Consider the following 23,925-nt stretch of genomic DNA (forward strand, 5'->3'; position numbering starts at 1 on the left):
CACAGACATAAGAAATGAGGAACTAAATGAAGCTCGGAGATTGGAAAATTCGCTACCATAAAGCTCTCCGCAGAATGACCTATCGATATATGGAAACCAATTTAAATTAAAAAAAAAAAGAAAGAAAAAAAAAAGAAAAAAAAAAGAATGACCTATCGATTTAATCCCAATGGAAATCTCAACAACTTTTGTGAAAATACAAATTTTAGAATCGACTTCGCAGTTAAGTGCACAAGGCCAAGAGCAGCCAAGATCAAGAGAGGGGAAACAGGGAGATGCACCCAAGGATTTTCTGATTCATGGAGGAAATAATCAGATGGGCCGTGAAATTAGTACGTAGCACCACGAAAGAACAAAAGTGGACATCCCCCAAATTTGCTTTGAAATAAACAGGGTTCTTTAATACATTGAAAGCTGATTTTTAATTGGATATAAACCCATACAAGCCTTAACCAAAAAGCCTCACCTAATATCAAAGCCTTAATCTGCTGATAGACTGGAGTTCTGGCAAGCAGTGTGCAAAACCATTGCTAGAAGCTTTGCACCACTGCTCCCTGGCGTACCTGCTTCCCAGGGCTCGCTCTGGGCCAACAGCAAACACAGTGGCCGAGCCCAACTCGGACACATTTGCTATTTAGGACGATGGTCTTCACAGTGTTTGTTGACCCTGTACATAAGTCACATAGAAAACCCGAAGTATATATGGCCTTCTGCCCAAAAACAATCATTCCATAGTATCTGCATTTATTACTAGGACTACTCCAGGAGACAGAAAAAAAGATTACAAAGTTTTACCCCAGAAAACATTTTCAGAAAAAACAACAAACAAAACCTTCCTGAAATTTTCTACTTAATAAATCTACCGAATAGGGAGGGCTGAAAAACAATTCATCCAGGTGTCTCATCAAAATGGCTATCAGGACACATTTCACTTTTTCACAAAAGTCACAGCTCACTTTTACACTGAGCTAACGTACCACCGCGGTTCTGAGACTCAGAGGCCAGAGTTTCAAGGTTCAGGCTGCACTTGAATTTCAGAAAAATAAAAGGCAAAACGTACAGGCTAAATGTATGGCTTTCTTCTCCTGCATCCTGTACCGAGTCTGTTCAGTGTCTGAAATTACTTGTTATGTTCGCCAGCGCCCCTCGGCAAGGGGAAAAAACACAGGGAGTTAAAAATTTTTTTCTTGAACAAAGTTTCAATGGTTCTGTGCTGATCAATTACAAAGTAGTAATCTTAGAGATTTTTAAATCATCTTTTCATTTAAGGATGAAGATGCTGAACATTATTTAGCTTAAATTTCTCCCATTAAGTGGCAAAAGTTTTTTACGCATATTTTCCTGATTTTCTATAAAAAAGGGGAATTTTTTTTTCTTTAAAGCACAGTTCTGTGCAAGAGGCAGCAGTTACCGCCCGAGTCTATATGCTTCCCCTGCACTTTGAGACATGGTCTCAACGTCCTCTGTCTGTTGACCGGATCGGTTGAGAAATCTCAACTCTAGTCACCGTCGGGGCACCTGGGTGGCTTGGTGGGTTAGGCATCCAACTCTCGGTTTCGGCTCATGTCATGAGCGAGAGGATCTTGAGCAGGATCCGCGCCCCGTGTGGAACCTGACCCGAGGCTCGAGCCCATGACCCTGGGATCGTGACTTTGGCTGAAATCGAGACTCGGACGCTCAACCGACTCAGCCAGCCAAGCGCCCCGCTGTAACCGTTTTATGTATACAGCTTAGCGGTGTTTTGGACGCTCACGTTACTGAACAACTATCACTTCTACCCATCTCCACAACTTTCTTTTTTAAATTTTTTTTTTTTCAACGTTTTTTATTTATTTTTGGGACAGAGAGAGACAGAGCATGAACGGGGGAGGGGCAGAGAGAGAGGGAGACACAGAATCGGAAACAGGCTCCAGGCTCCGAGCCATCAGCCCAGAGCCCGACGCGGGGCCCGAACCCACGGACCGCGAGATCGTGACCTGGCTGAAGTCGGATGCTTAACCGACTGCGCCACCCAGGCGCCCCTCTTTTTTAATCTTAAGCTAAAATCCTATGCTTAGCCACCAAACAGCACCCGCGCCTCCTTTTCCCTAGCTGCTGGCAAGCTCTACTCTACATTCTAGGTCTATGGATTTGACTGCTCTAGGGAAGAGGAGAACTAAATTTCCAGGCCCACGTTAGAGGCACTCCAGCCCCAGGTGCCAGATCAGCAAACCCAACTTTTGTGTTCCAGTAACTGCTCCCACTTGACCAGAAATGCCAAATGCTGAGCCAGCTCTGGGCTCTACTTATTTCCGCCTAGAGCTTTCTAAATAAGGTCACATATGCACCCCAGCCAATCACGCCCTGCCCTGCATGGTTCCTCTAAAGCTCTATAAAACTCACTCTCGCCCAAAATGCCTCAGGAAGAGTATCCCACTGCTTGAGAGACACAGTAGTCCCCCCTCGGTGGCTTATTTGCTCTTAAACAAAGGACAAGCATTCCTAAATTATTTTTGTCCTTTGACAGTAGAATCAGACAGCATTTATCCTTTTGTGACTGGCTTATTTCACTTGGCGTATGGTCTTCAAGGTCCATCCAGGCCGTAGCCTGCTTGCCTTTTTATGGCTGAAACGTATCCCGTTTTATGTATAAACCCTTTGCTTATCTGTTCATCTGATGATGGACACCGGAGTTGTTCATCTCTTGGCTGTTATAAATAATGAAGTGGCAAGCTTTTTTTTAACTATAGATTCCCCCCCCCCCCCACATATACACATTACACAATCAATATAGTTTGCCCCGGGTCCATAAAGGTTGTCCTCTAGACTACCTTCTCCACGAAATGCGCACAGCTCCTACTTTCCATTGATAAAAATCTTATTTAAAAACCTCTCATTCCTTTTTCATACCCAGAGGAACAAAATAGTATAACTGTGAGGAAAGAAGCAAACAGCTAATCACAGTTATTACAAACTGTGTAGTTAATAGAGAGCAATCTAAAATTTGAAAACGCCGGTCACTTATAAATTATAGGGGAAAAAAAAAATCTGTGCTTCAGTGGGAAAAAATATGCAACGTTCACATCACGCCCTTTCAGGTCTTCCAGTCTTGTCTTGCACAGCCTGGTTCACGCTAAGTTGAACAGAACCAGTGGTAACAGAGGATGTAAATGAATCTGTCCCCCAGAGGGGCAATTCTCCCCACACAGGGCAAAGCCGCTTTTGCATCATCGTCAAGTTTAATATTCCTGGATTGATTCCTGGTAGAACTCGATCTACCCGTCTTTCCCAAGGTTCTGCCAACCGCTTCCAGTCTCCCTGGCTCCTTCTCACCAAACCTCCCGCAGATGGGATACAAGTTCATTGCCAGAAATGCTCTCATTTCACCTCCGTGCCTCACCCAACCCAGGAGCTCGCAAACCACACTTCTGAGGACAACCACCCTCCTCCCCTACCCTTGCACAGTCAATCGAATCTTCAGGAAGTCAAAGGAAGCCCACAGAGAAATAGGAGACCAGACCTCAGATCATAGACCTTCCACTTGAACAATAGGTCCCAAATTAATTCCCGGAGGTGGGGGTGGGGGTGGGGGGATCTTAGCTATTACAGTGGCCTTTCAAAGCTCAAGGTTATCTGAATATTTAATTCCCTTCAATGTATTTAATTTTTCTCAGCATTTTTCTCCCTGGGGAAAAATGATGAAAATATGGTAAAGAAACACTGCCTTGGGTCAATGTTTCTTTATCCATAGCACTAGAAGTTTCCTCTCATCTTGGACGTTTTCAATCCTGCCCGCACTTCCATTTACTTATTCAATCCTTAAGGCCCTAACGAAGTGTCTACGCTGCGAAAATGCTGGTGACACAGTGAACAGGCAGGTGTGATTCCTGTACTCCTGGGGCTTTTACCACCTAGCTGAGGCAGGGAGTGGGGTGTGGAAATTGCCACATAAGAGATTGCAGAGTTGTTGTTTTTTTTTTAAGGCATAAAGATAGGCACAGTGGAGCTTTGGAAAACGAAAAAGCAATGGAAGTTTAGACTGTTACACGTTCTGTGTTGGGGGAAAAAAAAAAATACTGTCCATAGGAAATTGATTTCCTAAGGGAGAAGAGTAGTGTCCCACACTGTAGTGGGGAGGTAGGGAGTTTAGAAATACTAGTTCTAATGCTAATTTAAATGTCCTTGGGACGACCACATGTCTGTACATTCGTTCATTTTTTTTTCCTTTTTATTATTGTTTAATATAATTGATGGTCAAACTGGCTTACATACAACACCCAGGGCTTATCCCGATATTAGTTCATCTTTATCTAAAATTAACTCAAGCTGAAGAGATGCCATTTGGAAGCAGTGGTGTGGCCAGCATGATCACCGGGAGAAAGCTCTAGGAGAAACAGCTGGGACAAACAGACCTGACTCTCGCGCTAACAGCCTCAGTGCTCCCGCGTCATCACGTTCTCCTGCGTAACCACGTTCCCATCATGTGTACCTCAGGTTCCAGTCGTGGGTCATTAAGTCACGACCCACGATGATCAACAAATCGGCACATGAAGCACCAGGCCCTTGGACAGCATGCGTCACAGACGCGCCCTCCTGTTGGTGGACCGCGAAACGACTCACAGTTAGGTCTCATGTGGAATAAGAGACCATCAGAAAGTGGGCACACGCGATCAGAAAAGGATGGAGAAGCACCAGTCTGTCTTCAGAGTCTTCGTGGGGTATTAACTGCCACCGATTCAGAATGACAAGAGGACAGAAGTCATGGGTTTCTCTTAAAAGGCTTCATCCTGGGGGTGCCTGGGTGGCTCAGTCGGTTAAGCCTCCGACTTCAGCTCAGGTCACGATCTCACAGTATGTGAGTTCGAGCCCCGCGTCGGGTTCTGGGCTGATGGCTAGAGCCTGCTTCCGATTCTGTGTCTCCCTCTCTCTCTGCCCCTCCCCGGTTCATGCTCTGTCTCTCTCTGTCTCAAAAACAAATAAACGTTTAAAAAAAAAAAAAAAAACAAAAAACAAAAAACAAAAAAAAACTTCATCCTGTTGTACCCCTGTCCGTAACCAAAGAAGTTTCATAATTAGGCTCATTGCCAATAGATTTGTTTTGTCTTTCCAGGACTTACTATACTTAGGTTGTGGGGCACCTGGGTGGCCCAGTCGGTTAAGCGTCTGGCTTCGGCTCAGGTCATGACCTCACAGTCCCGGAGTTGGAGCCCCGCGTCGGGCTCGGTGCTGACCCCTCAGAGCCTGGAACCCGCCTCGGATTCTATCTCCCTCTCTCTCTGCCCCTCCCCCACTCTCACGCTGTCCCTCTCGCTCTCTCAAAAATAAACATTAAAAAAAAAATACTTAAGCTCTGTGGTCTCTTGCAAGTTTTGAAAATTCTGCATGTGCACACTGATGCTCATTGAGGCTAAGCGCTATGTAGTTAAGTTTTAGCTAACTGGGGCGCCTGGGTGGCGCAGTCGGTTAAGCGTCCGACTTCAGCCAGGTCACGATCTCGCGGTCCGTGAGTTCGAGCCCCGCGTCAGGCTCTGGGCTGATGGCTCAGAGCCTGGAGCCTGTTTCCGATTCTGTGTCTCCCTCTCTCTCTGCCCCTCCCCCGTTCATGCTCTGTCTCTCTCTGTCCCAAAACTAAAAAAAAAAAAAAAAAAAAAAAGTTGATAAAAAAAAAAAAGTTTTAGCTAACAGCTTACGTGATGACCCAGGAGATTTCTCGGGTCAGAACTTTTGCCAAACAACGTTTTTAATTAAATTTCAAACCAACCGGGTTACATTATAAACAAAAGAAACGAATTTAAAACAACGAAACGTCTCCACCGTCTTTTAGGAAAAGGGACAGCTTTTTCGTTCTGTGAAGTTTTAAGATCTCAAAAACAGGAAAACACAGCACTGGCAGTGTAAATAGATAGGGAGAAACCTAAGGAACCATTCCCAAGCTAAGAGAAGGAAGGAGGTGGAAGTTTCTAGAGGTTTCATCCTTTACCGGAAAAGCAGAAGGTTACAGTCTGCGGCGCGGCTGTTCATCCTTAAATAGGGCACAAACAAGTTTTTGAGCCCTACCTCCAGGAGCGGGGATCGTGTTGCTGTTAAAGGGGAAAGGTCTGCGGTAGCTGTCTGGGGCACAGAGGCAGGGGGAGGCCACCCGTGGGTGATCCCACCTTCCATCCATCAGTCAAACAGCAACAAAAAGGGGGGGCAGGGGACACAATGAGGGCAGGCAACCATTCCTTAACTCTGCACTCAGCAACGGTTACCATGAAGGATGTTTTTGTCCAAAACAGAGGAAATGTTTTTAGACGTGGTATTTGTTGGATAGAAAGATGGGTAAAATGAATTCTATATAACGTTTCTTGCCCACTATTGCAGAATGGATACCTTTGGATATACATCCTTTTATCATTCTATGAGGAGAGCCCGCTCTATGTAAGGTAATAGGAGGGACACAGGCAAACAGCATGGAATAAAATAGAAACAAGGACTTAGTCCTACCTCTGACGGAGATTCTAAATACGGTGTGCGGATGAGGAGTACGTAGTAATAATTAGCTCGTTCAAAGAAATTAGGGTTTTTCAATTGCTGAACGGTAAAAATCCAAAAGTTTATGCACTCATTGGAGAGGCTGTGGAAGACGTTCTCACAAAAATTACCGTTGGAAGTGGGACTGAACCAAACTAACACTGCCTTTGGGCAATCCTACACCTAGGCGTTTCTCTTGCAAGTATGCTTGCACAAAATGCAAAATGTGCAACGTACGAGATAATTCAATGCAACTCTGTTTATAATCGTAATAGTAGCTGTGCATTTCCTGCGGCTGCTGTAACCGTCTCCCATAAACATAGCTGCTTAAAACAACACAACTTCATTACCTTACAGTTCTGGAGGCCAGAAGTCCACAATGGGTCTCGCCCAGCTAAAATCAAAGGCTTGTTCTTTCCGGAGGTTCTAGGGGAGAGTACATTTCCGAGCCTTTTCCAGCTTCTGGGGGATACCCACATGCTCTGGTTCCAACCTTCTCTCACCCGAAGCACCGCTCACACCTTCATCCTGACTCTAAAGCTCCTGCCTCCCTTTTAAATAAGGACTCTTGTGATTGGTTACATGGGGGCCACCTGGATAATACAGGCTAATCTCCCCTTTTCACCACCCTTAACTTAATCACAGCTGCAGAGCCCATTTGGCCATGAAAGGGGACACATTCACAGGTTCAGGGGATTAAGCTGTTGACATGTTTTTACTCACCCTATCACAGTAGCAAAAGACTAAAGACAAACTGCCTATCAGTGGTGGACTGGTTAAATAAATTATGGCAAATTTATACAATGGAATATTATATAGTTGTTTAAAGTATGAGAAACCATGGTAATAAAAAGAAAGCAAAATATAACGTTAGGTGAAAAAAAAGGAAAGTACAGAACAGAGAGGAATGTAGTATAAATAATATGCTCGTATATATGATTATATATATGTGATATATGATATATATATATATAGACACACATATACATATATAAATAATGGTCTCACAGTGTTTGAGGGTCTGGAGTCTGGGATGCCTCAGCTGGGTGGGTCTGGCTCAGTCTCTTCAGAGATTATGGTGAAGTTGACAGCTGGGGCTGCTGTCCTCTCCCGGCTTGGCTGAGACTGGAGAATCTGCCCACCAGCTCACTCGCTGAGCTCTTGGCAGGAGTCAGTCCTCTCTGATCCTTGGCCCCGTCCGTTCCTTGCCATGTAGGTCTCTCCATAGAATGCTTGAGTGTGTTCATGACATGGCAATTGGTAGGTGATAGAAGAAGAAGAAGAAGAAGAAGAAGAAGAAGAAGAAGAAGAAGAAGAAGAAGACGACGACGACAGAGAGAGAGAGAGGCAGGGAGGGAGAAAGAGAGAGATTGAAGACCAGCCCAAGACAGAAGCCCCAGCCTTTTATAATCTAATCTTGGAAGTGACACACCACTTCTGCCATATGTCATTGGTCACACAGACCGACTCTGGCACAGTGAGGCAGGGTACAGGTGAGAACACCAGGAGGCAGGAAGGCTCACAGGGAGCCATCTTGGAGGCAGGCTACCACAGGTCCTGCGGGGCAGTGCAGGGTAGGGCTCCGGTGAGTCAACATGAGGGAGGGAATAGAAATGTGAATGACTACAGTGAATGTGGAAGGCAAGGAGGAAACAGACGTAATGAGAATCGTAAGTACATACTGGGAAGCAGTGAAAATAAAAACATGGAGAGTGGGGTCTGTGCCAATTACCAACCCCTGAGTCACTATTCTTGCCATGCTCACATCTGGGCTCTAGTCCTAAGCTGAAAAATATTCTCTCCCATCACACTGGAAAATTCTTTCATACATGTTAGCGTCTCTCTTGTGCTAGGAGGTGCCTTAGGGAGGAGGGGCATGTCCTTCATTTTCATACTACCTGCCACCCTCTACCTGTAAGAAGAGCCAAGCTGTGGCTTAAGCAATACAAATTGACCGGCTCCTGTAGCATCAGTCCTGGCAGCCTTGAGAAACGAGTCTTTGTCTTCTTAACAGATTCCCCAACTCCTAAGTACATTTCATTCCAGAACATTCGTCTCTTCTGTTTCAGTGGCAGCAGTGACATTGTATCAGGATACAGAACTGACATCATGGACCTCCTGATAAGACGCAACGAAAGAGACAGAGCATCGTCTGTGTAACGTTACATTCCCGGTACAAATATTTGACTCAAAACACCATGAGGCGACAATCAGACAAATCCAGCATGGAACCTTCTATAAGGTAACCGGCCCGGCCACTTCAAAAATATCAGTGTCGTGAAAGAAACAAAAAAATACGGAGACTGCTCTAAAGAAGACTGAAGGACTAAGACAATTAAATGCCAAGTGTAATCCTGAAAAGGGTCCCAATCATTTAAAAAGAAAAAACCCAACAACAACCATAAAGCACATTATTAAGACAACTGGGAAAATACGAGTAGGGACGGAACATTAGATAATATTATTGTATCAATGTTAAATTTGGGGGTGTATTATTGTGGTATTGTGGTTACAGAAGAAAATGTCCTGGTTCTTGGGAAAAACATGCTAAAGTGTTGAGGACTGAAGTATTATGGTGTGTGCATCTTTCAAATGGTTCAAAAAGTGTGCGTGTGTGTGTGTGTATCTGGGAAGGAAGAGAAAGAGAAAAATCAACTCTGGCATAATGTAAACAGTCAAATCCATGTGAAGACTATGGAAGTGTTCATTGTATGACTTTGAACTGTTCTACGGCTCTGAACATTTTCAAAAAAAAAATAAATAATACACATACACATACACACACAGAACAGAATGCATAAGCATAAGTTAGGACAAGGTGCATATTCATGTAGCTATAGTGCCCAAGGAGACTACGTCCAATCTGAAAAGCCCACCTCATAATTCACAGAGGGGACAAGCTAACCCTGAAATATCCTATCATTACAACTATCTGAGCCACTGAAATCAGGACGTAGATCTTTTCATTTCTTTTTAAATTTTGTTTACAGTTTATTTATTTTTGAGAGGGAGGCAGAGTGGGAATTGGGGAGGGGCAGAGAGAGACGGAGACACAGAATCTGAAGCAGGCTCCAGGCTCCGAGCTGTCAGCACAGGGCCCGACGTGCGGCTCGAACCCACAGACCGTGAGATCATGACCTGAGCCGAAGTCGGACACCCAACTCACTGAGTCCCCAGGCGCCCCATCTTTTAAGTTGATTTATTTTGAGAGACAGAGAGACAGAGAGGGGCATTCGAGCAGGGGAGGGGCAGAGAGAGAGGGAGAGAGAGAGAGAACCCCAAGCAGGCTCTGCACTGTTAACTCATAGTGAAGTTGGCCGTACATCCCCCTACATTGGACCTTTGGCGTTTGCTGAATCATCACCGGGTCGTGGATGACAAACACAAAGCACTATCGTAGAGCTTTGAACGGGCGCACTGAGCTGGGAGACAAAAACACTGGGTTGAATTCCCCCCAAACAACCGAGGCTTAAGGGGTGGTTTCTCCCTAGAGAAAAGGGAGCACAGACATTGAGCCCCCTGAGACCCACTTGACGAACTTGCCGACCACAGAAGAGCAGAAGTCTGGGCGGTGTCGGGTGCCGGGAGCCAAAATGAACCAGAAGGCCTGCTGAAAGGCAAGGGCACTAGTAAAGACCCCGAGTTTTCAGCTCAGATCCCTGAAATGGCTACATCCTAAGAATAAATGCAAACTGAAAATAGACCACCCTCAGCTAAATTAACTGATGACGAAAGTAAATGAAATCCTCTATGGATAACGACTACCAAAACCTCTACGATTTTCACAAAGAATGTTGAGTGTTCGATAAAAAAATAATAATAAAAAAAAAAAAAAATCCAGGAATGCCAAGATACGTGACCAAACAACTGAGAAACAGAAAAGAGAGACGAACCTATAAGTGATTCAGATGTTGGAATGATCCGGCATGAACTTTAAAGGAACAGGCAATATTAGGAGACTCAAGCTTTGAACTAATAGCTGTCTCTTGATTTGGGTTACAAGTGTGGTTATCAGCTGGTTACAGGTGTGTTTACTTTGGGATAATTCATCAACCTGTATATTTAACACCGGGCACTTTCTTGCGCACATGTCATGCTTTAATACAACTTCACAAAAAATAAAAACGTGGGGACTTTGGTTAAATCTGGGCTTGGAGGGAAATTCACAGTCTTCAGTGCACATATTTGAAAAAGTAGGCTGAAAAACAATAAGGTTAGTATCTATCTCAAAAAATATTTTTAATGTTTATTTTTGAGAGAGAGAGAGAGAGAGAGAGAGAGTGGGGGAGGAGTAGAGAGAGGGAGACAGAGGATCTGAAGCAGGCTCTACACTGAGCAGGGCTTGAACTCAGAAACCATGAGATCATGACCTGAACTGAAGCCAGACACTTAACTGACTGACCCACCCAGGCACCCGTCAAAAGCTTTTTAAAAAGGAACAGAAAACTTGGGGCACCTGGGTGGCTCAGTCAGTTAAGCGTCCGACTTCGGCTCAGGTCATGATCTCACAGTTCGTGAGTCCGAGCCCCGTGTCGGGCTCTGTGCTGACAGCTTGGAGCCTGCAGCCTGCCTCAGATTCTGTGTCTCATTCTCTCTCTGCCTGTCCCCCACTTGTGCTCTGTCTCTGTCTCTCAAAAATGAATAAATGTAAAATAAATAAATACATGTTTATTTATATTTGAGAGAGAGAGAGAGCACACGCAAGTTAGCGAGCAGGAGAGGGGCAGAGAGACAGAGACAGGATCTCAAGCAGGCTCCAGGCTCTGAGCTGTCAGCACAGAACCTGATCCGGGGCTCAAATTCATGAACCATGAGATCATGACCTGAGCCGAAGTTAGACACTTAACCAACGAGCCACCCAGCACCACTCTTCCAGGAATTTTAAAATTTCAGGTCTTATGTTTGATCTCTTGATCCATTTCAAGTTAACTTCTAATGGGAGAGTTGAACAGATATATATATTGGTTACAACATGTTAGAATAATAAAAGTATCAATAAAATCCAGACCCAGAACCCAAGAGGGAGAAAGTCACTCTGATTTAGGTTGGGAGATGGGAAATAGGCAAAGTTTCCAAGAGACAGTGAAGTCCAAGACTTGTTTTCCGTTTTTAAAATTTTCTTTTTAATGTTTATTTTTTTTGGGGGGGGAGGGGTAGAGAGAGGGGGCCAGAGGATCCAAAGCAGGCTCTGTGCTAAGAAACAGCCCAATGCGGGGGTGGGGGTGGGGGGCTCAAACTCACAAACCATGAGATCATGACCTGAGCTGGAAGTTGGATGCCTAACCAACTGAGCCACCCAGGCCCCTGCAAGACTCGTTTGGTTTTTTTTTTTATAAACACTGTTTTTTTTTTGTTTGTTTGTTTGTTTTTACATTTATTTATTTTTGAGACAGAGAGAGACAGAGCATGAACGGGGGAGGGGCAGAGAGAGAGGGAGACACAGAATCAGAAGCAGGCTCCAGGCTCTGAGCCATCAGCCCAGAGCCCGACGCGGGGCTCGAACTCACGGAGGGTGAGATCGTGACCTGAGCTGAAGTTGGACGCTTAACCGACTAAGCCACCCAGGTGCCCCAACACTGTTTTTTTAAAAAAATTTTAAGCATTTATTTTTGAGAGAGAGAGAGAGACTGAGCGTGAGTGGGGGAGGGGCAGAGAGAGAGGGAGACACAGAATCCGAAACCTGCTCCAGGCTCTGAGCTGTCAGCACAGAGCCCAACGTGGGGCTCGAACTCCCGAACCCGTGAGAGGATGACCTGAGCTAAGTCCCCCGCTCAACCGACTGAGCCACCCAGGGGCCCCAAGACTTGTTTTTAACCAATAGACAGGTGGGTGGGCAGTGAGTGCATTCCAGACTGAGACTGGGAGGCAGGAGAGGAGAAGGAGAGACCGTGTTCCTAAGACACAAGACCAGAGAAGGGTCCCTGACAACCTGAAAGGGGACAGGGCACAGCTACAAGAACTGGCACCTGGGGTCTAGGAGAAAGGAATGCCTCCTCCCTTCCTTCAACCTCCCAGGAGAGAAATGCCCCCCCAACCCCCCAGTGCAGCTGGAGGCTCCCAACCATAAGCATCTACGCCCCTGGCTTGTCACCAGCCCTGCGAGCACAAAAATGCAAGAACAGGGTTGTGAGTTGTTTACTCGGTGAGGAGTTCGCACCACCTTCGGTCCTCCATGAGTCATTCAGGCCATTCCGGGTTGACGCGGGTGTGCACAAACCCCTCCTGGAGCCCGGTGGGCGCGCCCAGCTCCTGGGTGCGACCGGGCGGGTCCTCCGGAGAGGAGGCGCGTCCAAACAGCGCTCCCTTTTCCCATCCAGTGGAGGTAAAATCCAAGTTAGCAGGAATAGACTTGGCCGAGGAATAATGCTGAGGTGAACCCGAGCTCCTGGTGGGACCCAGCGGCAACCATCAAGTCGATCTGCCCCCTTTCCGGGGCTGGCTGAGCATCCGGAGGTCAGGATTGCCATGATTTTAGCCTTTTGATGGGGATTTGAAACTACAGCTATTTAAAAGATGTTGCTTTGAAATTGTTTTTTCCTAAGTTTTGAACTTGATTTATATAAGCATTTCTTTTTTTTAAATTTTTTTTAACATTTATTTCTTTTGGAGAGACAGAGCATGAGAGGGGGAGGGGCAGAGAGAGAGGGATATGTGCATTTCTTAATAATATTTAAATTATAACCTAATTGATAGAATTAATATTCTTTAGGGGTCAAGACTACTTGAGAAAAAAAAAACCCTGCTAAACAGATTTTTTAAAAAAACGATCCTGGGCTTATGTAATTACTGTTAAATTCGTACCAGTCTCTTAGGTAATTAACACACCAGTATCTCATGGCAGTGAGCAGATTTCGCTGGGTGGATGATCTGGGGAGCCTTTGGTCTCAAAAATAAGATGGCTTGCCCATTTCCTTAATTTTATTGGATAAAATGAGATTCTCGAAACGTCTCCTTGAGGCTGGTGAAAAGGAAGGCCGTGTGTGTAACCAAGCTAACATTTACAAGCGCCTGAGTTGAATGAACTTGATCTGAAACAATCTCCACTTCAGATTCCTCTGGAGCACAGCCCTTTCTGTGGCAGAGCAAAATGGCTTTTGGTTTTAACTACACCTCGTTCTCAAGGAAATAAAGTTAGATAAGGCATTCAGCTGTTAACAGCCGTGCCAGCCATTCAATAAATGCTTCTTCGGGGCTTACTTCCCGTCAGGCACCAGGGCCAGAATGGCAGGCAGGGCCCTTTTCCACAATCCTACAATCTGGTGGAGAAAACAGATTTTTTTTTTTTTTAATTAACACAAGAATTACAATTGCGATCAGGAAGAGAAAACCCACAAAGGTAGGAATAACATGAGGAAGGGGGCACTACCTACTTTAGGGTGTAAGGGAGGGATTCAATGAGGGGACGGCTATAGAGCGCCTGGCTGGCTCAGTCAGTAAAGCCTGTGACTCTTGAGCTCAGGATTTTGAGTTCGAGCCCTGCGTTGGGTATAAAGATTACTTAAAAAGAAATCTTTAAAAAAAAAAAAAAAGAAGAAGAAAAGGAGGAGATGGCTAAGCTTAGACCAGAGGATGTTGATTCAGACCTGTCGGAACACCCTCAGAACAGGAGGGGAAAAAAGTGTGTGCAAAGACTCACCGCCCTGAAAGGAGCTTGTTATGTTTAAGGGAGTAAAACACCCATACGCTTGAAGCATCATTATCTATCATACACCTGGTGAGTTTGAAGCAGCAACCAGATCATTACAACAACTCTAGAGGGCTTTTGGCAGAAGAGTGGCACGAGGTAATATGTTATTTTGAAGAGGTCACTCTGGCTTCCGGGTAGAGCACAGACGGGGCAGAGGAGAGGAACTGCAGATATCAGGGAAGCCTCCGTTCATGGCTTTAGCAAGATGGTGGCTTGGAATCCCGGTGATTCCGACAGGGAGGGGAAGGTGCACGTTCGGGTGTATTTTAAAGGTGCGATAAACAGGCACGCTGGTGGGTGGGGTGGTGCGAGGGGTAGTGAGTGGAACGGAGGAGTAAAGGATGACTCTTGCATTTCCAGCTGGGATGACTGGGAAGATGGTGTAATCCTATCAAAGATGTTAGACCAGTAGAAAAACAGGTTTGGAGAAGGCTTCAGTCCTTTCAGTGAATGCCTCAGTCTCTTAGTCATTGGAAGAACTTAGATCCCCATTGAGCACTTCTTTTCAAGGGCAGGTATGTGTCAGTCAGCTGCTGCCTGGTCTAAGCTGGACCCCGATTTTTTTATACGGAGAGTAGGCAGTTCAACAGGGTCCTAAGTGGGCGCTGGGGGCTTATCTTGATGTTGCATTTGATAAACACCGATTGTGTGTCTGCTTAGGGTGATTTGGTGGGGTTAGGAAAGATCACGAAAGCCAGGGTAAAGACCCCAAAGCTACCTTTTGGTATTGTCACTCACTAGGAAATTAGGAAAGAGACAGTACTGTTGAACTTCAATATTTTCTAAAAACAAATCCAGAAAAAAATGTGACGTATATTTCCCATGTTATTTCATGTGTGGGTTATCTTTCCAACAGTGTAGTTTAGGAAGAAAATAATTAAAGACATAAATGTGTAAGCCAAGAGCCAAAACCACTCTGAACAGCCCAAGGTTGTGAACTTAATTTGCCATTACCCTGGGGAGTCATTTCTTGGCTCATTGATTTATTATTATTCTGTATAATACTGGTAGCCCCTGTCCTCCTCTGCCCATGGCCAGAGTATGAACCAGTTGTGAGGTCTGAAGAGTTTATGTTTATTGGATTTTAATGACTCAGTTAATAAAGGTCATTCTGAAGAGTAATAGAAACCTAAGTGTGTGGAAACAGAATGGATAAGACTGACTCTTGCAGTTCCTTGGGGTGTCCTTGGGTATATGTCTGATCCTTAAAGCAATTAAGAAGGATCCTTCCTTTCAATCAATTTACTGATGGTACATTCAACTGTAGCTGTAAAATGTTCTTTGAAACCCGTCACTAACAAAAGGTGTCATGTAAACACAAGGCTTACAATTTCTTAGATAATGACAACATATTGTTAATATCATACTGACAATAGTTTAATTGTAGTTATAATTACAGTACTTGTTAATAGTGTATCTTCAGTGCTCTCCAATATCTTTGAGAGGATGAAATATTGTGAGTTTCAGGTAAAATCTGAATTTTGAAAGTTAGGTACGAATTTTGAAGTTAAAAGGAACCTTAAAAATCATTTAATGGTGGGGTGCCTGGGTGGCTTAATCAGTGAAGTGTCCAACTCTTGATTTCGGCTTAGGTCATGATCTCACAGGTTCGTGGGTTCGAGCCCCGCATCAGGCTCTGCACTGTCAGGAATTCTCTCTCTCCCTCTGTCTCTGCCCCTCCTCCACTTGTGTTCTGTCTCTCTGCCCCTTCCTCTCTCCCTCTCTCTCTCTCTCTCAAAATAAATAAACTTAAAAAAAAAAATTCATTTAATGTGTCCTTTAAATATTAACTAACAGCAAATGATTTAGTAAATATTTATCCAAAATGGTGCTCATTAGACTGTGAAAGAATTTCCTGGGACACCTGGCTGGCTCAGTCAGTGGAACATGTGACTCTTGATTTCGGGGTTATAAGTCAGAGCCCCAACTTGGGTGTAGAGATTACTTAAAAATAAAATCTTGGGGCACCTGGGTGGCTCAGTCAGTTGAGCATCTGACTTCAGCTCAGGTCATGATCGCGCGGTTCCTGAGTTCAAGCCGCGCGTCGGGCTCTGTGCTGACAGCTCAGAGCCTGGAGCCTGCTTCAGATTCTGCGTCCCCCTCTCTCTCTGCCCCACCCCTGCTTGTGCTCTGTCTCTCTCTGTCTTTCAAAAACGAATAAACATTAAAAAAATTAAAAAAGAAAAGAAAATCTTAAAAGAAAAAAAATTTCCTAAGGTAAATGTTGATTGTTTGGATTATAACATTAAATTGATAAAAGCATTAAACTGATAAAAGCATTTAAGAATATGTAGAAAGGAATAAACGTACAGTTCCCCAGGCACGGATTAGTTAACAAAAATTTTCCACCCACCTCAAAACCCAATGCAATGGGATATAAGTGTATAATTCATACACAAAATACATTTCCCACATAGTTTTATAAAGCCTTCATGATCTGGCTCCTGTCGGCTTTTCCAGACTTCTTTTTTCTACGCCACTGTAACGCCCGAGTCTTCCTAGCTACAGCTTTACTCATCTTCCTACTCTTGAGTTTCAAACCCACACCGCCCTTCAAGTCTCAGGGCCTATATATCAGGGGTTCCCTCTGCATCCACCCTTTTTCCTTACTCTTCACTGGGTCGTTCTGCAGGCCTCCTATCACTTCCTCCCAGAAGCTTTCTGTCCATCTCCTCTCCCCCAGTCTCAGACCTCAGAGAGGCGAGGTTTGTTCCCCGGGTCTCTCCCGGGTTTTCCGGGGATGACCCAACCACTGCCCTGTTCATGGTCCCACTCCTGATCTCCAGAGCCGTGTCTGGAACATAATAGATACTTTGAACGAGTGAGTGGATAAAGACAGTGAGCACTGAATTAATTGAAATGTAAACTTCACACATTTAAACAATAACATATATCTGAAGGAATAGAGGGGCTGTTTCTAAGAGATAGATTTCATTTCATCTCTTCCCTAAACAGAGAACATACACAGCCCAGCATCAGTTTGACCGCAAACATTTTAGCACTGTTGCACATTCAGCATCTTTCAACAAGTTACGTTAAAGACGTAGCATCCAGTGAGATACATGCAAATGGCAGAAATAGTGTATAAATTCAGCTCAAGCAACTGTAACTCACAACTTGTAAGCTTTGCCCCAGCAAAATGAGTGAAAAGAAAGGAAACCAACCTTTAAAACCTTCTTGCTGGAAACTAATGACTTTTTTAAATGCCAGCCTTTCTCCCAGAGAATGGATTTGGTCTGATTACTTCCATTTCTCAAATTGTCCAAGAAAAGACGACTTGGTTTTGAGAGTCAAACGGGATGTATCCTTCTATAAAGGTAAGGCCTTCCAAGTGTCCGTAGAAAACACTGTTCTTGTTTTAAGAGCAAAAGGAGCAACAAGGCATTAGCTTGGAAAAGGAGGACAGAGCACAACGGCCCTAGAGAGGTTTGGGGGCTGGGGAGCCCAGATAAGTTGGAGCGCGTATTAGATCTCGCCACTCCAGACTGCCCACCTTTTGCCAAACAATGTGGGAAACGGGAAAAGGATTCTTGTTTTGTTTTGTTTTGGACTGTCCTACCTCGTAGGACCCCTAGCAATGAATCGAGTAAGCTTGGACAAAAGCCCCATTTTTTTCTCCTTTAAATCAGCGACGATGGAGGGGGCGGGGGAGGACGGGGTCTCCGTCGTAAACGCCAGACGCAGCCTCGCTGCCTGCTCAGTCGCTGACGTTTTAGAAGCAGGACGGCTCTTTACAGCGAAACGGACTAAACTAAAATGACAACAATGAGCGTGGTCCTGAGAGTGCACGGATTTGCTCGGTTGCAATTTCAGGAAAGCACGCCGCGGGGGCGCTGCCTCCCCCGGGCCACACTCCCCAGCTCCGCGTCCCTCCGGCTCCCAGCGCCCTCCCTCGGCGCTCCTGACCCCGCGGGCCTCCCGCCGCAGCTTTAGCCCCTCTGCTCCCTCCGGGAGAGAAAAGCGCGACGGGGGAGAACCGTTGTTTCCGTGTCAAAAGCCGGCGGACCGCGCCCGGGGCGCCCACCCTCGTCCCCGAGAGGCCCCGGCCCGCCCCGCCGGGCCCCCTTACTCTGGGGCTCCATGGTCAGCCGCTCCCGGGCCCCCAAGGGCCGAGCCCCCGGCGCCGCCCCTTCTAACGCCTCTCCGCCGCGGCCGGCGTCGCTCGGGTTGCCTTGACAACCCGGAGGGCGGGGAGGAGGGGCCAGAAGGACGGCGAGAGGGAGGGACCAAAACCGCCCAGAAACGCGGGCGAGCGCGAGGGCCCGCGCGTCGCCGGGGGCACCGAGCGAGGGCGACGACCCGGTCGTCGGCTGGAGACTCTGCCCCTGAGGCCCGGTCGGCCGGTCGCGCCCCCCCCCCACCCCCCCTCCAGTAGTCCTCGCACCCTCGGCGGGGTCTGTGCCCGGGCCTTCGGGGCGGGGGCCTCCGGCCCCCAGTCTCCTTCCCGAGGTGTCCGTCGGTCCGTCGGTCCGTGCGTCCGGCGAGCTCGGCCTGCCCGGCTGGGAAGGGCGGCCGGGCCCGGGCCTCCCTCCCCGGACTCGGGAGCCGCCGCTGCAGGTAAAGGCCGGCCGGGCGGCGGGAGGGGCGGGTGGGCGGCCGCGGCGCACCTGTTGCGGCCGCCGGGACTCCGCGCGCCCCCCGCCGCCCCGGGGCCCCCCTGCCCGCCCGTTGGCCCCGGACGACCCCGCCCCCACTCCCGGAACCGCCCGGGTGGGGGCCGCGTCCCCGCTGCTGCCTCCCGCAGCCCGCGTGTCAGCGGCAGGAGCGAACCCTGGCACCCCAGCCCTCCTAACAGGGGCTCCTTCGGCAGCCGGGGCGTCGGCCGGGCCCGGGGAGGGTGGTCCCCCGGGGCCGCATTTATGGGAAGCGTAAAGCCAATGAGAGCCTTTTCTGTGGTCGGCGGTGGGCCAAATGTGTCCCTGGAATCATGAAACCCAGGAGAATTCCGGTGCCCCACATTGCACTGTCATCCCAAGTATCACATTTCAGGCAGTGGGCCTGGGGTTGGATCTTTCCGGTTGGATCGTGTGTGTGTGTGTGTGTGTGTGTGTGTGTGTGTGTGTGTGTGTGTGTGTGTTTTGTTTATTTCAGTCCTCCCCGTTTTCGGTTGAGCTGCGGAGTCCACATATTTTGTACCAAAACTTTAGAGGGCTGTTAAACAAACGTAACATTACCCCACACAATAGTATCCTAATAAGTGGGTTTTGAAGTCCTGGTGCCCGTTGTGCTGTTACGGAAGCTCTGAGGATCACAGGAGGTTGTGTCTGGTAGGTTGTAAAAATGCAAACAACCAGGAGAGAGAGTCAAAGATTAAGAAAAACGAGCAGCCTTAAAGAGGGAAGAAAAATGGAGGAGAGGCAGGAAAAAGATTGAGAAGGCAAGTGCGGGCGGGTGGAAACTGCATGATTGATTTCGTGCTGGTATCTGCCGATTATGGCTCCTCTGCCAGTTCCTACCGCTGCTCTAGACAGCACCGGAGGGAAATGAAGAGAGCCCTTTTTGGGTCGTGTAAGCCATTACTCATTCTTTGCCACTAGAGAGATTTCCACTCCGTAGATGACAAGGACGCCAAGGTAAATTGCTTTCCTCTTAGAAAGAGAATCGTTTAGAGGTTAATTGAACCTGAGAAGCATATATTCTATGATGGGAATGGACGTTTATTATGTTCCACCAAACTAGGCTGTTCCTCTCTCGGACTATATTGGGCCTTTTTCAGATTAATTGTCAAAGCAAGAAGGTTTATGCGTGGGTATTGACAAGCAGTGTGATCTCTACAGAACCCATAACTCATGAACTAAAATATTGAAGTAATAAATTCAGATTGGAAAGTAAACACTTCATGGCACCTTAATTACCTGTTCCCTGAAACTTAGAGACAGGGGATGCATTTTCAGACGAACGGCATCTAAGGTCAACAGCGCTTCTGGAGTACCGGTGTTTGCAAACGCTAGTTTTCAAACCATTAGCAACGTTGTGAATTGGTCTTTTCATCCAAGAAACCAACATAGCGGTGTCCATTAGTAATATCATAATCAAAGTGACAAGAGAGTCATAAAAACCTGGTCTTTATGAACACATAAAAGAGGTAGGGTTGTCTTTTCTCAAGCAGGAAAGGATTCGGTATTTGCATTTAAAAAGAACGAAGAAACAATATTGTAGATCTCCACGCTGAAGTAACAAGGACTCAAGAGTTTGGTGGTTGCGTGCAGATTTTAAGGTTGGAAAAATGGAAATGTGTGTTGGGAAAGTACTTTATGCTTAGCGGTATGGAAAAATGATTTTATCAGTGGCTACGAACTTGACCTTGAGGAAGTCTTGCATTGAAATATTTCAGGTAATAGTTGGCAACTGTGAAAAGCCACATTTGATTTTAGGGGATAGTGTGTTTAGGGAAGAAATAACTGCTTGAGGGGGTGAAAGTGGGGGAGGGAAAGGTATAAACACATCTAAAGACAACATTCATTTCTCTTTCTCCCTCCAGCACCTGGTACGGTGTCCTTGTGTTTGTCCAACGAGTGAAAAGAGCGTTTTAGAGAAATTGCTTTAGATAAAGGGATATGTTTCATTATCCTGAGGTCAGAAAGTTGCTAAGGGGATAGGGGTTGAGATGAACGGTAAAGGTATTGGTTGCCCCTTTTGGGGATTTCCGGCCACATGTTTTCTATTTCTTTCATTGGCCTGCTCAGGATGTAATTGGTGGCCAGGCGAAACACAATAAAGTCCTGATTTTTAATGAAATTGCCAAGCTCATCAAATTAGATAGAATAGTTACATTATGTTCTTTGCTGATGGCTTAACTAAACATAGCAAACCAAAGCACTGTCACCAGGGAATAAGGTGGCAGTGAAGGGACAGACATAGCCTCTCTTTTTCTTACTTCAATCTCTTAGCTGCAGCAATTCAAAGTAAACATAATTGTCATAGGAAGTTAACGTTATTTAACTCAAATAGGATGATTTTTTTTAAAAGAAAGAAAAGCAAATTACTGCTGTTTCCCAGCCTTAGTATCATAAGTCAGAGGAAGTTTTCATTTTTGTTACTGGATTTTTGTTTGTTTTTTGTTTTGCCAGAGTGAGGGTACTTTTTTCTCTTTCTCCACTTTTTTTTTTTTTGGTCTTAGTTGTTTTAACGTCTATTTATTTTTGGGAGAGAGAGACACACACACACACAGACTGCAAGCTGGGGAGGGGCAGAGAGAGAGGGAGACACAGAATGCAAAGCAGTCTCTGAGCTGTCAGCACGCAGTCTGACACAGGGCTCCAACCCACGAATCGTCTTTAGATGTGTTTATACCTTTCCCTCCCCCACTTTCACCCCCTCAGCCAGTTATTTCTCCCCTAAGCACACTATCCCCTAAAATCAACACATAATCGAGATTATGACCTGAGCCCAAGTTGGATGCTCAACCGACTGAGCTGCCCAGGCGCCCCCATCTCCACTCGTTTCTGAAACTTAACAAAAGTTCAGTCAAGGAAAACAGATTCGAGTCTGCTTGTTTCCTCTTTGTCCTTCAGACCTGTAGAGGTCTGCACTCAAATAGTTGGATTCAAGGAATGCTCTTTCAGCGTTGACTCATTCTTAGTGTAATTGGGCATCAGGCCCATGCTGCTGCCCCCTCATCTGGAAAGTCTTCCAGGATTAGGCTAATGCTCACAAAATGCACTTCTCTCTCGCCTACTGGGGGCACTAGCCAGTTTGGCACCGGGCCCTGTACTATACGCCCTTGTAGAGTATTCTGTCATTTGATGTGCCTGGGGCTGTGCCTCTGATTAAACATTTGGGGAGCTAAGTCCAGTACCCCCTTTTAGTTCATCGTGGCTTTTCAGCTCATAATTTAGGATAATAATAAAAAAGGACAAGCTTTTAGTCAGGGATGATTGCGTTAATTTTGAGCTATGCCACTTTGGAAAGTTAGGAGCCATATTTCCTTGTGGATAACTGGGGAGAATGAGATCTGCAATGATTGTCTTCACGGTCCAGTTTTGAAAATCAAAGTCAATTAAATGTGATTATAGATATGAGTGAAAATATCTCCTATATTGTAAAGAACTCCTTAAACATAAATGGTTGTCATTGCAGGAGTATAGCAAACGTTTATTGAACATCCGTAACATGTTAGGTACTTCCTGGGGATCGCCCTTCGTAAAGGGACTAGGAAATGACTGATGGATTGTGTGAGGGCTTCCTAGGCAGAGGAACAGCTTCCTAGGCAGAGGAACAGCTTCCTAGGCAGAGGAACAGCTTCCTAGGCAGAGGAACAGTCAAAGGCACAGAGGCACAGGAAAGCAACTCTAAGCAGGAGTTCATTGTGGCTGGAGCAGAGAGAACTTACTAGAAGAGCACAGAAGGAAGTGGAGCTGAGGGGCAGATAGGCATTAAATCAGAAAGAACCCAAAGAGTGAGATTTTTATCGTGAAGGTAATGAGAAGGATTTGGGTCAGTGACGTGATCACTTCTCCATTTGAAAGGGGCCACTGGCTGCATGTGAAGGACAGATTGGTGGAGAGCCAGAACTAGAGGCAGAAAAAAACAAAGTTGGAGGCTTTGTAGTAATCCCATGAAGAAATGGTCAAATCACAGTGGCGGTTGGGAGGGCCGTGAATAGGGAGAGAGGTCCGAACAGCCAGTTTGGGGCTGTAGGATGTGAAGAGGCAGAAGCCATGTGAAGAGGGATGATGCCCAGGTGATGGGGGGAATTGTTCTGCTAATTGTTGAAATCCAGAACACAAAAGAAGGAAAGAGGGCTTTTCTATTTTTAAGGAGTGTGAGAAGTGCAGACGGGATGAGTTCAGTTCCTTTGAATGCCCATCTTCTAAATGGGCTGTCCCTTAACTAGTAGTTGGACATGTAAGTCAGGACCTAAAGAAAGAAGTCTGAGATTAAGGTAGAACTTGAGATGAAGCATTCAGTCATCGAAGCAAAAATATGAACAATTTTTCCCCCGGGAGAGGACGTGGAACGAGAAGAGAGAGTCGAGGATGGAACCCTGGGGTGCACGGTTATTTGACATGCGGTGGGTGCAGTGGAAGAACCCAAGGGGACGAAAGAGGCGTGGCCAAAAAAGGAAGCTCAAAATGTGGGAGGATTAATAAAACAGAATCCCTACTCTTGAGGGGGTTCATGCATTGGCATTGCCTAGAATAATTCTCTTCTCTTCCACCTGCCATAGAATGCATGACACAGTTTATCAAACTATTATTGGTTTATTCAAGTTACTGAAAAGTGACTATCCGTTACTTTGTTAAGAAAAGACAATTTCCTGATATTTGTGGTTGTTCACAATCTCCATTTGGAATAATTCAAGCAAAACGTAGCTTCAGGAGTTAGGGTGATACCCCAAACAAATCCCGTCTTTACAAAAAGGTGGGTGTAAGTTCCTTTTGTATTTGTTGGAGGCAAAATAACAATGTTAACTTCCTAGTGAAGGCTGCAGTAACCTATTCTTAAGATTTCAGCTTTTCCTAGATCTCACCCGTTTGCTCAGATATCTAACTAGACTGCATAAATAAGCCAAATTAATATTTTAGCAGACCTTTACTCAGATATTAGTTTCTAGAGTATTATTCAGTAAAACAAAGCCATATTGAAAGCATGAAATGGCCCAGTCATTTGAGATTCTAATAAAACCCTTTCTGAATTTGCATATGAGAAGTGATAGGTTGTCATGATATGTAAGTATTGATTGCGCTTGGGAGATCTTCCTGTATATAAGTCTAAAAAAACTTAAATTACCAGTGGAACATAGG

At 45.8% G+C, this 23,925-nt stretch overlaps 2 protein-coding genes across 7 annotated transcripts in view; one reads left to right on the forward strand and one right to left on the reverse strand.

Annotated features, from left to right (window-relative positions):
- FANK1 (fibronectin type III and ankyrin repeat domains 1) overlaps positions 1–18,385 on the reverse strand; it is a 103,684-nt gene extending 85,299 nt beyond the window's left edge. For both annotated transcript variants that reach the window (XM_078434947.2, XM_078434946.2), the window contains exon 1: positions 18,249–18,385. In XM_078434947.2, the coding sequence (XP_078291073.1) occupies positions 18,249–18,261 (13 nt within the window). In that variant the 5' untranslated portion in view covers positions 18,262–18,385. The remainder of the gene's footprint in view (positions 1–18,248) is intronic.
- A 158-nt stretch (positions 18,386–18,543) lies between these two features.
- Positions 18,544–23,925, forward strand: part of DHX32 (DEAH-box helicase 32 (putative)) — a 53,019-nt gene continuing 47,637 nt past the window's right edge. For all 5 annotated transcript variants that reach the window (XM_060641218.3, XM_060641220.3, XM_060641221.3 and 2 more), the window contains exon 1: positions 18,544–18,736. The gene's annotated coding sequence lies outside the window, so the exon portion shown is untranslated. The remainder of the gene's footprint in view (positions 18,737–23,925) is intronic.

The sequence above is a fragment of the Panthera onca genome, chromosome D2 (genome assembly GCF_046562875.1).
Source record: "Panthera onca isolate mPanOnc1 chromosome D2, mPanOnc1 haplotype 2, whole genome shotgun sequence".
In the NCBI taxonomy this organism is placed as follows: Eukaryota; Metazoa; Chordata; class Mammalia; order Carnivora; family Felidae; genus Panthera; species Panthera onca.